The 15224-nt window shown below is 43.9% G+C and overlaps 1 protein-coding gene across 2 annotated transcripts in view; it reads left to right on the plus strand.

Moving 5' to 3' along the window:
• Window positions 1-11582, plus strand: part of LOC129624734 (basic immunoglobulin-like variable motif-containing protein) — a 62664-nt gene extending 51082 nt beyond the window's left edge. For both annotated transcript variants that reach the window (XM_055542980.1, XM_055542978.1), the window contains 7 exons: window positions 2036-2283; window positions 2638-2757; window positions 3085-3298; window positions 4966-5110; window positions 7568-7768; window positions 8879-8963; window positions 10625-11582. In XM_055542980.1, the coding sequence (XP_055398955.1) occupies window positions 2036-2283; window positions 2638-2757; window positions 3085-3298; window positions 4966-5110; window positions 7568-7768; window positions 8879-8963; window positions 10625-11218 (1607 nt within the window). In that variant the 3' untranslated portion in view covers window positions 11219-11582. The remainder of the gene's footprint in view (window positions 1-2035; window positions 2284-2637; window positions 2758-3084; window positions 3299-4965; window positions 5111-7567; window positions 7769-8878; window positions 8964-10624) is intronic.
• Window positions 11583-15224: the final 3642 nt, after the last annotated feature.

Here is a 15224-nt window from a genome sequence, read left to right on the forward strand (position 1 = left end):
CTCTATTTCCCTCACCTACAACCTCATTACTGGCATTTTACCACATTGGTTTTTTCGTATCTCTCTCTCTCTCTATATATATGTTCAGTTCAGTTAAGTTGCTCAGTCATGTCCGACTCTTTGCGACCCCATGAACTGCAGCACGCCAGGCCTCCCTGCTGCTGCTACTGCTGCTAAGTCGCTTCAGTCGTGTCCGACTCCGTGCGACCCCATAGATGGCAGCCCACCAGGCTCCCCCGTCCCTGGGATTCTCCAGGCAAGAACAATGGAGAGGGTCGCCATTTCCTTCTCCAATGCATGAAACTGAAAAGTGAAAGTGAAGTCACTCAGTCGTGTCCGACTCCTAGTGACCCCATGGACTGTAGCCCACCAGGCTCCCCCATCCATGGGATTTTCCAGGCAAGAGTACTGGAGTGGGGTGCCATTGCCTTCTCCACCAGGCCTCCCGGTCCATCACCAACTCCTGGAGTCCACCCAAACCCATGTCCATTGAGTCGGTGATGCCATCCAACCATCTCATCCTCTGTCGTCCCCTTCTCCTCCTGCCCTCAATCTTTCCCAGCATCAGGGTCTTTTCAAATGAGTCAGCTCTTCGCATCAGGTGGCCAAGTACTGGAGTTTCAGCTTCAACATCAGTCCTTCCAGTGAACACCCAGGACTGATCTCCTTTAGGATGGACTGGTTCGATCTTCTTGCAGTCCAAGGGACTCTCAAGAGTCTTCTCCAACACCATAGTTCAAAAGCATTAATTCTTCGGCACTCAGCTTTCTTTATAGTCCAACTCTCACATCCATACATGACTACTGGAAAAACCATAGCCTTGACTAGACGGACCTTTGTTGACAAAGTAATGTCTCTGCTTTTTAGTACGTACACATGTATATTATATATCTATACACATTTATGTACATTCAAACCTTATTTTTCACAGATTTCATATTTGCGAAATTGCCTACTCACTAAAATTTATTTCTTAGCTCAGAATCTGTCCTCACAGTGGTGTCTTTGTAGTCATCTGCAGACATGCAGAATGACCAAAAACTTGAGTGACCACACTGTTCCAGCTGAGGTTGAGTGGGAGACACTCTGCCTTCTTGGTTCTGCTCCCCTGCAGAAGTGACCAGAGGGTGGAGACTGGTGCAGCGTAGACCAGGAAGCTCCAGCTCTGGGGCCATCAGATGGGGCTGGAATCCCAACCTCAGCACCTGTTCATGGGGCCGTGCAAATGCCTTTGAACTCACACTCATGTCTGTACTTCCTCTCCAGCGTCACAGCTCTTACTTCGTGCTCTGACCTCTTTGTAATTTCCCTGGCTGACAGTTAAGGACCTTCCACTGTCTTCAGTGTATTTACGTATTGGCTCATTGTCTATAACCACCTCCTGGTCTCCCTGGCCGCCTCCTTGGAGGACGGCTGTCTTCTTGGCCCCAGCCCCCAGCCCTGAGAGCCCCAGGCCCTCTGTCTTGAATACGTCCTCAGACCCAGCCTCCTCCACCTAAAGTGGAGGAAAGGAATTAATCCATAAATACCTTTTAAAGAGAAGAAGAAATATTGAGAGAGGGAAGGGACATGGAAGACGAAGAGCTGTTTCTCCCGTCTTTCTCCAGGGCTCTTTTTCTAAGTCACAGCTTTTTTCTTTGCTGTGTTCATAGTGAAACAGCATAAAAACGTTTTCAACAACCTCCATAATTGTGTACATACCCTGATAGTTCTTTTTTAATTTTAAAGCAATATTAGTTAACTTAGAGAGCATTTTTGTATAAAGCAGATGTGTAAGTATTGAAATCTCAGTTCCTAATTTCAAAGAAAGTGCCAGTATATCTAGTTGAAGAGGCTTATTTTGAAGTTATAGACACTTATTACTAAATCTATTTAATAATAATTATACTATGGTTATGTTATATGTTTTCTGTTACTTTTAGGTCTTTCCTTTTTAGGGTAAAACACTTTGCAGGATTCTTTTGTAAAGCTCTTGATTTCAGGATAACTTTAATATTTCACTTGTAGACAAAATGACCACAGTATTTTGATACAGGAAGTTTCATTGAAGTGCAGAGTATAAAGAGCAGTGATGAACTTCAAGCCGAGTTACAGGAAGCTTCCAGACCTCCCTCTGGACAAGGTGAGGAGGAACCGACAGGAACCGAGAAGGAAGAAGCCACTGGTGACTCCGAGGGCCTCCCAAGAGAGATTTCTGAGAGTGAGGCCGTGGCTACTGAGAAACACGGAGAGACTGAGAAAGATGCAGAGGATTCGCTCCATGAGTGGCAAGACATTGATCTGGTAATAACGTGACGTCGCGCTTTCACTCATTGCTAAGGAAGCCAAGTTAAGTAGCGTTCGAGTTTCCCATGAATTGCGGGTTGAATCCTCACTAGCTGCTCATATCTATCTTCTTGCTCCTCCTGACGGCTCCTTTCTCGCTAGGTTGCCGGCTGGGATAGTGCCCGTTCCCCGTGTGAGGTAGTGGGGGAACTCTAAAGGTTTTACAGACTTGCTCAGAAACCCAAGTGGAAAGCTTCGTAAGGAGAAACAGCTTATTGGTAACTTTAGTCAGACTAAATGCAGACTTTTTTAGAACCAGTGAACTTAACTGGGTTATTAGTGTAATTGTCTACAAATGAAATTATTTTACAGGATGAGCTGGAAGCTCTGGAGAGCAACCTCTTAACCCAGCAGAATATACTGAAAGCTCAAAAACAGCAGCAAGAGCGGGTGGCCGCCACTGTGACAGGGCAGATGTTCTTGGAAAGCCAGGTGGGTGAACAGCCGGGGCCTCCTTGAACAATACCTGCCATGCCTCTACTGAATCAGACCTCCCGAGGGAACGTGCACGGAATGACACATTTAGGCACGGCCTCCACTTTGAGGGCATGGCTCCCACTTCCAGGTGACGGCCCCCACCTCTGGGACACGGCCCTCACCTCCAGGGGACAGCTCCCACTTCCGGGGGACGGCCTCCACTTCCGGGGCACGGCCTCCACTTTTAGGGCCTGGCTCCCACTTCTGTGGGACGGCCTCCATATCCGGGGGGAGGCCAGGTCCCGCTCTTCAGCAGGGCTCACGGAATGTCTCACTCTTCAGGAGCTGCTCCGCCTCTTCGGCATCCCCTATATCGAGGCTCCCATGGAAGCAGAGGCTCAGTGCGCTATCCTGGATCTGACCGACCAGACTTCCGGAACCATCACCGACGACAGTGATATTTGGCTGTTCGGGGCGCGGCACGTCTACAAAAACTTCTTCAATAAAAACAAGTTTGTAGAATATTACCAGTATGTGGACTTTCACAACCAATTAGGTAAGACTTTAGAGTACGATTCGTTTTTGAAATTTACCTTAGGAATTTATATTATGAATTCTTTCTTTCCAAGGGACTAGTTGGTGTATTGATAGAAATGGTAGGGGAGACCAGATTCGATCCCAGGGTTGGAAAGATCCCCTGGAGAGGGAAATGGCAACCCACTCCAGTGTTCTTGCCTGGAGTATGCCATGAACAGAGGAACCCGGAGGGCTACAGTCCATGGAGTTGCAAAGAGTTGGACACGAGTGAGTGGCTAACCCTTTCACATACATGTTTTCGTATGATGGTCTTTGCTTCTGTAGAATAGGATTTTATTGCTTTATTTTAGTTGCACAGGGTCTTTGCGGAAAGCTAAGTGCAGGCTTTCTCTAGTTAAGGTGACTGGGGGCTACTGTTCCCTGTGGTGCATGGGCTTCTCATTGCGGTCGCTTCTCTTACTGCAGAGCACAGGCTCTAGGTGCACGGGCTTCAGTAGTTGTGGCTTCTGGGCTTAGTTGCTGTGCAGCATGTGAGATCTTCCCAGACCAGGGATCAAACCCATTGTCCCCTGCATTGGCAGACAGGTTCTTATCCACCATACTACCAGGGAAGTCCAGAATAGGATTGTAAATTCAGAATAAAGAAATTAAAGCCCTTGTCATGTTTAGATGTTTTCTGCAGTTTCAGTCATCAGACCTGGTTACACTCGATTAGTTACCTGCACTCTCCAGAGTAAACCGGAGGTGGCAGAGAGGGGAGGCAGGTGCAAGTCACTCCCTCCGGAATCATGAGCCTCAGGGTCCTGTATTATTTCTGGCAGTGATCCCTCATCCTCCCATTCCTTCAGCACATACACACTGAGTGATTCCTGTATGCCAGTTTTTGTTCTCGGCATTGGGAAGTGGGGAAACAGCAGAGAATAAAACAGTCCAGCAGGAGACACAGATGATTAAAAAAGCACATAAATCATAATTTGACAGCAGTGTGAGCCAAATAGAAAAATAAAACCACCAAAGAGAGGCAAGAGTGTTCTGCAGTCACAGAAAGTGTGTGTCCTTTGTGGTCAAACAAGGCTTTACTAATCGTACCTTTGTGGCTGGAGCTAAAGGAGAGAGGAAGCAGGAGCTATAGGTACCTTGGGGTGAGCATGTCAGACAGAGGGGCTGGCATGTGCAAAGGCCCTGAGGCAGAAAGAAGCCTGCTTGGCGTGTTCTAAAGAAGCTTGGAGGTGGTTTTGGGCTGTATTTTGTCTCCTCAGAATTCATGCATATAGAGTTGTCTTGCCTTGAATGAGGAGGTGGAACGGTAAGGAGCAGGTTGGGGGACAGTGAAGATCTGGGCCTGACTGTGTTGTTTCTGAGATGCCCATGTGACGTCCTGATGGACACTTGATTATGTGTGGCTATGGTTTAGAGGAGAGGTCTCAGGGAGAGAGCTGCATTTGGGGGTCACAGGTTATGCGGCATTGAAAATTGTGAGGATGAATGAAATTTTAAAAATCCTAATGCAATGTCATTTACAAAAAAAAAATCCTATTTCAAATAATGAAACATATCTTTGGACACTGGACAAGATATACACACACGTATATTATCATTATAAGAAAACAGTTATAAATCTTATGTAATAAATGTTTATAAAACAAAAGATGTAAAAATATGTAATAATAATTTTTTCTCTTACAGGATTGGACCGGAACAAATTAATAAATTTGGCCTATTTGCTTGGAAGTGATTATACAGAAGGAATACCAACTGTGGGTTGTGTTACCGCCATGGAAATTCTCAACGAATTCCCTGGACACGGCCTGGAACCACTCCGAAAATTCTCGTAAGTCCTTTTTTAATTTCTTTAGTTCTGGTGTTTATTTATAAACACCCAAATTAAACAGGAATATTACATCATGAACTGTCATAGTTCATTCTTCATTGGGAAAGAAGGAGGAGGTAACAGTTGGGGTTCTAAAGTTTGTTTTCCCTTTTCTAGAGTTTGAGGAAATCAGAGAAGATTCTGTTTAGATTCTGTTTTTTATCTGAGCTAAAGGATACGTAGCCAGTCCTGTAGGATTTCCTGGGAGCGTAGAAGTTACCATTTCATTCCTTCATGTATTTATTGAGTAGCCATTATGTGCCAGACAGTGTGCTGGGCTGGAATAGAAAGATGGCCAAGTCACAGGCTGTGCGCTTAGGAGCTGCCGCACGCTGGGGCCAAGGGAAGCATGCGTGTACTGGTGCTTCTGTGTCTGAGCGTGCCGAGGGAGATCGGCCAGACCGGGGAGTGGGAATGTATGTCTTAACTCGTCAATGGCAGATAGAAAAGGGCATGGAAAGGGTGAAGCACAGGAAGACAGAGTGTCTCCTTGCTTTTTTCTCTGCTTTCCCTTCTACCCTGATCAATTACTCCCCACTAGAGCAGAGCTACTCCTAGTCACGGGCTGAATTCAGCCCAGCTGTGTATGGTTTGACCTACACAGTATGTTCTTCTTTCATTTGGAGTTGGCTACCAGCATTGAAATTGGGGGAGAATTCACAGAAAATTTTGGAGGAAGGGAAACGAGACTAGAAAGTGCCGAGTCCAGATTCCCAAATAGTCCCAAAACACAGAAGAGCAATTCCACTCCACTGGGTTGGTCAGGGCACGAACTCTTCAGTTTTATATCACAGTCGCTGCCACTCGCTGTTGTTCCCCTGGAGCTCAGCTGGTGGGCAGGTCATCATGGCCGTCTTTCATGTTTGTGTTAAGTGCCTGGGCCGCTTGCTCTAAGGAGGGGTGATCCTTTTGGTTTGATGGGTTTGCTGTGCTGCTCTTCTTAGTGGCAGTCATGATTACTGTGTCGAAGATGAAAATTCACAGCCAGTAGGAGAGACATAGCGGTATTCTCCCGTTGCCCTCTTGGACAGTATTATACAACTGATGAAGATAGATCTTTTGTTTTTTTTTTCCCTTTTCACATTTTGATCCTGCACAAAGACTGCAGTTGGTCTTTCTTAGCACTAGAGGGCGCTGCTGCCTTGGTGAGGGGCCGCACTGACGGAGACCAAGTCTGTCAGTTCCTAGGACTCAGTATTGAAGCAGTGATTATGAGCTTTTAGGTTCCATTGAATGAATATATTGGAAAGGGTTATATTTATGTTTTTTTTTAATTTTCATGCTATTTATTTATCCTAACTATATAAAATTTTCTGGCTGTTGGCTGCATTACAAGCTACCTTAAGTCTCAGTGACTTCATGCAGCAATAGTCACCGATTTTGCTCATGAATCTGCAGTTTGATCAGGCTGCATGGGGATGTCTTGGCTCAGGTGTCAGGGGCACCGAGCTGGGCCCCTTGAGATGGCCCGCTCCTAGCTGGTGAGTGGAGCTGTCCGCAGAGCTCAGCCAGCAGTGTGGACCGGGGCCCTGGACCCTCTCCATTGGACCCCCTCACAGCATGTCGGCAGCTTTCAAGGCAAACAGTCTAGAGACAAAAGAGACAGAAAGTGGAGACTGCAGTCTCTGAAGGCCCGGCAGAGTCACTTCCTTGGCCACAGAGCTCGCCCGGCTCAAGGGGAGGAACATGGAACCCTGCTTCTTGTTGGGCGGAGGGGCCAACATGGGCTCTAACCCACCACAATGATTTGTACTCACAATGGAAAAATTGAATAAGGAATAAAACATAAAGAAAATTGATAGCTGTATTCTCACTTAGGACATTGCCTAGCACAGGATAAAGGAATAGCTGTTAGTGTTTTATTATTGTAAATACTCCTATGAACTTCTTCTCTCTTTCTCCACATATATGTATTTTTCCCAGTACTGGGATCATATTTGATGTAGAGTTGTATTCTGCATTTTTAAAATTTGACAGTCTTCATGGTATTTTTACATTTTATTAAATATTTTTGAGTTCCTTATTGTAGTTGACTTGAAGTAAATAATACAGATACATTACTTCAACTTGGGCTTTCCTGGTGGCTCAGCTCGTAAAGAATCCGCCTGCCAATGATGGAGATGCAAGAGACGCAGGTTCGAACCCTGGGTTGGGAAGATCCCCTGGAGAAGGAAATGGCGACCCACTCCAGTATTCCTGCCTGGAAAATTCCATGGATAGAGGAGCCTGGTAGGCTCAGATCATGGGATTGCAGAGTCTGACATGACCGAGTGCATGCATGTGCATACATTATTTCATTTTACCACTGGGAAAGACACAGAGGAGTTGTGGCTGAACTTTAAGTTTAGCTCTTTGTCTGTGGTGCATCAGCTACAAGGTCTCGCTGCTTCATGAAGACTGGTTTCCTTTGCCTTGTAGAGAGTGGTGGCACGAAGCCCAGGAGAATAAGAAGATAAGGCCGAATCCATATGACACCAAAGTGAAAAAAAAGTTGCGCAAGTTGCAACTCACGCCTGGCTTCCCTAACCCGGCCGTGGCGGACGCTTACCTCAAGCCTGTGGTGGACGAGTCCAAGGGGTCGTTTCTGTGGGGCAAACCCGACCTCGACAAGATCAGAGAGTATCCTTTCCCTTCCTCAGACACAGGGAACATCAAGGCAAATGTGTGTGTTGGTTTAAAACCTACGAAACATGAACTTGGATCACTTTTTTCTTAATATTGCTTTAGCTCAGATGCTCCTTTCCATTCCTTTCTCTCCATTTTTTTTGTGGTTAAGTACACATAACATAAAACGTTACCATTTTAACGATCTTAAGTGTACTGTTCAGGGATTATGACATACTTTCCCATTATTGTGTAACCGTCATCACCATTCACCCCCATATCCTTCTTCCCATCTTCTGAAACTAAAGCTCTATACCTATTAAACACGAGCCCCCCCGTCAACCTCCCGACCCTGGCCACCGCCATCTGCTTTCTGTTTCTGTGGCTTTGACCACTCCGTGTATGTTCATCACGTAAGTTACACCGTACTGTACAGATGTCCTCGTGACTGGCTCATTTCACTTAGCGTAATATCCTCAAGGTTCATCTAACTGTAGCATGTGGCAGACTCTCCTCCCTTTTTAAGGCTGAATACTGTTCCGTTGTATGTAATATCACATTCTGTTTATCCATTCATCTGTCGACGGACACTTGGGTCTCTTCCACATTTTAGTTATTGTGAATCATCTCTTTAGTTTTAAGGAGGATCTTTATTTGAGATAAATAGTGATAAGCAATCATATTTAAGTGTTTATTCTGAAAGAATAGAAAAGATGATTAGGTTTGTTCTTTTTATTACTGTTCTTTTCTGCATATTTAAATAATCACCTGGATAGATATTTTAAAGTTTGCAGTAGTATTAATCTAACTACATCTTTTTCTCTCAAAGAAATATATATATGATATCATAAATTTGTTTTTATCCTAGATTAGCCTTTTTTTCACAGTCACTAGTCTTGGGTGTCCTAAAATGAGAGTTGGATATCTTTTATCTTAGAGAATATTTATAAGAACATACTGCCATTATGTTGGAGTAATTTGTTATCTTCTTTTACCATTTTAATCTTTATAAATATGAAAATCTTTGGAGATATGGGAAGTGGAGTCAAGGGTGGGTTTTTTGGACCTTTTTACTTATCACTTGTAAATATCTTTAAAAACAGTATAAGTCTTAACTGCCTGCATATTTTGTCAGCGGTATTTTGGCTGGAACAGGACGAAGACAGATGAATCTCTGTTTCCTGTATTAAAGCAACTGAATGTCCATCAGGTAATTGTGACAGCCCTTTTCCTAAGCTCAGGATAGTGAATAAAGTTAGGAAGGCTGTGATGGCCAGCTGTTAAAGACCTGTTACTTTTACTTTGTGGGGCTTCCTTGGTGGCTCAGACAGTAAGGAACCTGCCTGCAATGCAGGAGACCTGGGTTCGATTCCTAGGTCAGGAAGATCCCCTGGTGAGGAGAATGGCTACCCATTCCAGCATTCTTAACCTGGAGAATTCCATGGACAGAGGAGCCTGGCAGGCTACAGTCCATGGGGTCGCAAAGAGTCAGACATGACAAAGCAACTGTAAAAAGAGGCCTCTGTATGGCCCTCAGTTCCCTTGGGTAGGTAACAGCATCTTGTTTTATCCACGAGTGTGTTCCTGCCCACACAGGAACCTCCTCTCACCCCAGAGACAGCCCACAAAATGTACGTACAGGTAAATCATTCTGCAGAATTCAGGCCAAATCCTGCAAGATACATGTTCAGATTAAATCCTTTCAGTTAGGTCGGGTTAACCTTGAAAAAAAGAAAACGCAAAGCTGAAGTAGACTACCTTTCCAGAAAGTTTCGTGGTGTTTGGCGACTTTCTGTGCTGGACGCCTTGTATGCCCACCAACAAGAAAGCTAGTTGGCTTAGTAACTGATTACTGCTTAATTTCAGATAAATTTTGTTGTAATACTGTTCTCCCTTTTCATTGTAGAAGTTAATATAAGTTTATTTCTCCGAAATTAGAAAGTGAAAAAAATGAATTAAAATTACTCGTTGTTTGCTTCCTCCAACATAGAGGTTAACATTTAGGTCTGTTTTCTCTTATTTTTCCCCTCCTTCCCACATATATTTGTTACCAGACATAATTGCAATTTGATATAAATAATCCCCCCATTCACTGGTTAGGGTAAGTTTTTGTGTGTGTGTGTTTTGTATAGCTTTTATGTTAAATGACCAGATTACATCATTTCATCAAAGAGATTTAACCGAATTGGTTCACTTCCCATAGTGGACCTTGAATTTTCAGGTTTTGTATGTAATGCTGTGATGGACATCAGGCAAATAACTTGTCTCAAACAACTATTTTTAAGGAATGACTTCCTGAAAGTGGAGTTTTAGAACAAAAGTCAAGAATATTTCTTACGACTCCTAATCTGTAATACTGTGAAGTTGCTTCCTAAAGGTATCGTGATGACAGTGTTTTTAAAAGGAAAGAGTAGATTTAGAAACAGACTCCATGATACCGTGTTGCTATAAAAGAAGATGATTTTGTCCCTGAAAAATATTTAACTCTCTTTGAATGCTGATGAAGGGATTTCTTACTTGATATGTGGGCAGAAGGATTAGTTGACAGAGGTGGCGCTTTCAAGTATGATGTTGAAAGTAGAATTTACTGCCAGCATTCATTTGGGAGAGATGGACTTGTTGTTTTTGCATTCTCTTCCCTTTTAAAAAAAATTTATTTATTTTTAATTGGAGGATAATTGCTTTACAATGTTATGTTAGGTTTTTGCCATACATCAACGTGGATCAGCCATAGGCTTACCCTTTTGAAAAAGGATGAATTAGTATTTTCTGAAAGAGTCATCCAATGCCACTAATAATAAGGTGGAATTCTTTGATTTGCTTTGTAAAATTTACTTCCTTGTCTGATCGATTATTATTTCATTTTTTTAGACACAGCTCCGAATTGATTCTTTCTTTAGATTAGCCCAACAGGAGAAACAGGAGGCTAAGGGTATTAAGAGCCAAAGACTTAACAGAGCTGTGACATGTATGCTGAGAAAAGAAAGAGAAGAAGCAGCCAGTGAAGTAGAAGCAGCTTCTGTTGCCATGGAGAAAGAGTCTGAGTTCCTTGATGAGGCGAAAGGAAAAACCCAGAAGAGAGGCACAGCAAATAGATGGAAAGAGCCATCCAGCCCGAAAAGAAAGAGGCTTTCGGGTTCTAAAGGAGGGAACGAAAGTGGAGGGTTTTTGGGGGAGGCCTACCTCTCGCAGTCATCCGAGGCCTCTTCAAGTGAGGATGCGGAGTACTTCCCTGTGATGGGCGTGCGAAGGGCGAAAGCACCCGAGGGGTCCAGAGCCCGCTTGTCAGCTGCACAGAGCGCAGCACAGCCTGCTTCCCGGAGGGACGGCGGGACCACCACGAGCAGCTCCAGCGACGACGACGATGGGGGGAGGGCGAAGCCCGTCCTGGTGACTGCCAGGCCTGTGTTTGGGAAGAAAAAGGGGAGGCGCAGAAGCACGAGAGGAAGGAAGTGGAAAACCTAGCCCATGCAGCCTCTGTGATTGGGCACAGCTTAACGTTTTGTGATGAATTTGTTGTGGGGAAATAATAAAATTCACAGTATTTGCATAGTCTTTGTTGTGTGGCTTTTAAAAATATGCACGTTAAGCTGGACAATTACTTATTTTCTTTAATATGTTGTTACCGTTTTCTAGTGTTTTCCACTTCATTGAATATTTCTTTGTATACAGGCCTCATCTGTTCATGTTTCTAGTATTATGCAGTGTCGATGCTTTCTAACATCAGAAAGGGAAAAGGGGTTTCTGTTGATCAGTACTTACTCTCAGTGTACGTTCCCTCTAACTTTCCAACCTAGATGAGAATAAAATATATTTATCTTTATATCCATTTCATTTCTGTAAGCATTATGTATGTGCATGCATGCTAAGTCGCCTCCGTCATGCCTGACTCTTTGCGACCCTGGACCGTAGCCCAGGCTCCCCCATGCATGGGATTCTTCAGGCAAGAATACTAGAGTGGGTTGCCACGCCCTCCTCCAGAGGATCTTCCCCACCCAGGGATGGAAGCTGCGTGTCTTATGTCTCTTGCATTGGGAGGTGGGTTCTTTACCACTAACACCACCTGGAAACCCCTTACATAAGTATTTTCATGTTTATATTTGCACTCATGTATGTTTGCATTCCAGTGCAGCTTCTCAGATACTTGGACTATAGCTGCTGCATTTCTTTGCTCATTAGTTCTTTCTTCCTAACTTGAAATTCATCTTCTGCTTCAGCCTTCTCTAAAAGCTTTCTTCTAAAGTCAACACTGACTTCCACATAAACAAAATAAAATCTTTTCTTTTGTGTGTGATTTTTTAAAATTTATTTATTTTTATTAAAGGATAATTGCTTTACAGAATTTTGTTGTTTTCTGTAAAACGTCAACATGAATGAGCCATATACATATATCTTCTCCCTTTTGAACCTCCCTCCCATCTCCCCCTCACCCCCATCCCACCCCTCTAGGTTGATACAGAGCCCCTGTTTGAGCCATACAGCAAATTCCCATTGCCTATCTCTTTTACAAATGGTAATGTAAATTTCCATGTTACTCTTTCCATACATCTCACCCACTCCTCCCCTCTCCCCATGGCCATAAGTCTATTCTCTATGTCTCTTTCTCCACTGTTGTCCTGTAAGTAAATTATTCAGTATCATTTTTCTAGATTCCAAAATAAAATCTTTCCTTAATGCTTCTTTTCTCTGGAGATATTTAAAATAGAACAGTTTTGAGGAAGGGTTGGGAAGAGAGACATTAACTTTTTCATGTTATTCTCTTAATTTCTCCAAGCTACTTAAAATTGAGAGTTTTCTGCATATGTGTTTGTAGGTAGAATAGCAGTAGTTTTGCTAAAATGTAATTTTGTTGCCTTGATAACTTATATTTGTCCTGTACTGCAGTAGCTGCTGGAGAAGGCAATGGCACCCCACTCCAGTCCTCTTGTCTGGCAAATCTCATGGACGGAGGAGCCTGGTGGGGCTGCAGTCCATGGGGTCGCTAGGAGTCGGACACGACTGAGCGACTTCACTTTCACTTTTCACTTTCATGCATTGGAGAAGACAATGGCAACCCACCCCAGTGTTCTTGCCTGGAGAATCCCAGGGACGGAGGAGCCTGGTGGGCTGCCGTCTCTGGGGTTGCACAGAGTCGGACACGACTGAAGCGACTTAGCAGCAGCAGCAGCAGCAGCTGGAGTGAAGGCTAAGCTGCTGTAACCAAGACGTGTTCCTATACCATGTGAACCACTGTTTCCCTGGTGGCTCAGATGGTAAAAGAACCCACCTGCAATGCAGGAGACCCAGGTTCGATCCCTGGGTCGGGAAGATTCCCTGGAGAAGGAAATTGCAACCCACTCAAGTACTCTTGCCTGGAGAATCCCACGGACTGAGGAGCCTGCTGGGCTACTCAAGAGTTGGACACAACTGAGCAACAAACACTTGTACTTTCAAGTAAGCTGAAACGCCAGCTCTTCTCAGCAGTCAGGCCAGCCTGGGCTGGTGAGGCAGGTGAGCACCTTGAGGACATGCAGGGTCCAGGTTCAGCCATCCCTTCGGTACTGTGCTGCTTCAGATGTCTATGCTGGTCATGGCTGTATCTGCAGTTGAACCTCCTCAAAGAGGAAAGAACCATAGTCCTGGGTGAGCAGGATGTCTTATGTTAAAAGTTAACTAGAAAAATCACTTCCCGTTCCCATCCTGTTGAACTGAACTGACCGTATTCTTCAGTGTATACTCGACATACTCAGAAACGTAATCTCTACCTGGACTGTGTATCCAGAAGGAGGAAAAATGGATATTCAGAGCTATTAGTTCAGTTCAGTCACTTAGTCGTGTCTGACTCTTTGCGACCCCATGAATTGAAGCACGCCAGGCCTGCCTGTCCACCAACTCCCGGAGTTCACCCAAACTCATGTCCATCGAGTCGGTGATGCCATCCAGCCATCTCATCCTCTGCCGTCCCCTTCTCCTCCTGCCCCTAATCCCTCCCAGCATCAGAGTCTTTTCCAACGAGTCAACTCTTCGTATGAGGTGGCCAAAGTACTGGAGTTTCAGCTTCAGCATCAGTCCTTCCAATGAACACCCAGGACTGGTCTCCTTTAGGATGGAGTGGTTGGATCTCCTTACAGTCCAAGGGACTCTCAAGGGTCTTGGAACTCCAACACCACAGTTCAAAAGCATCAATTCTTTGGCATTCAGCTTTCTTCACAGTCCAACTCTCACATCCATACATGACCACTGGAAAAACCATGGCCTTGACTAGATGGACCTTTGTTGGTAAAGTAATGTCTCCGCTTTTTAATACGCTATCTAGGTTGGTCATAACTTTCCTTCCAAGGAGTAAGTGTCTTTTAATTTCATGGCTGCAATCACCATCTGCAGTGATTTTGGAGCCCCCCCAAAATAAAGTCTGACACTGTTTCCACTGTTTCCCCATCTATTTCCCATGAAGTGATGGGACCAGATGCCATTATGTTAGTTTTCTGAATGTTAAGCTTTAAGCCAACTTTTTCACTCTTCTCTTCCACTTTGATCAAGAGACTCTTTAGTTCCTCTTCACTTTCTGCCATTAGTAGATGACTTAAATATGTTTGCAAAAAGCCTGTTTACTCAGTCCATATGCTAATTAAGATGTGTGCATGCTCAGTTTGTACTTGACTCTTTGTGACCCCAGGCTCCTCTGTCCATGGGATTCTCCTGGCAAGAATACTGGAGTGGGTTGCCATTTCCTTCTCCAGGGGATCTTCCTGACCCAGGGACTGAACCCATGTCTCCTGCGTCTCCTGTATTGGCAGGCAGATTCTTCACTACTGAGCCCCTGGGAAGCCCTGTACCAATAAAGGTAGACGTCTGGGGGAAAAAAAGACAAAAAATAAAACCCAAACACCATTATTATCTTATGCCATAAGTACAGTATTTACAGGACAATTTGAGATTATATCCTTTTTTCCCTCTAAACCCTGTGACCAAGGTAGATCCTTTATAAGGGAAGAAACAAGTTTCAAGATGTTATTATAACTGTCTTTACCAAATTCACCCATCTAATAGGAAAACATTGTGACCTGAACCCAAATCTTCTAATTCAGAATTCAGGGTGCTCTTTTACCTATAAAAAAAGGTTACACATTTAAGACAAACAGCAGCATAGCAAATTTATCATTTTTCAAAGCAAGTTGGGATACCTGTAACTTATTTAGCATGGTGACCATCCTATACTTTTCCTGTAAATTTGTATTTCAACTTATCTTTTCTTTAGCTTTCTCTACATTTGCTGTTAAACCTGCTATAGAGCTTTTTATTTCATTTATTCTATTTGATTCATTTTTATAGGTTTAGGTTCTCTGGTGTAATTCTTTTCATCTGTTTTTTGTAATATCTTAATCACAGTTACTTTGAAGTCTGTATCAAACAATCCTGGTTATCTAGGTTACCTGTGGGTTTGTTGTCTGTTTCTTGGTATGACTAGTAAACTTTGAGTGAATGCTGGACA

This window comes from Bubalus kerabau, chromosome 12, assembly GCF_029407905.1.
Source record: "Bubalus kerabau isolate K-KA32 ecotype Philippines breed swamp buffalo chromosome 12, PCC_UOA_SB_1v2, whole genome shotgun sequence".
Classification (NCBI taxonomy): Eukaryota; Metazoa; Chordata; class Mammalia; order Artiodactyla; family Bovidae; genus Bubalus; species Bubalus kerabau.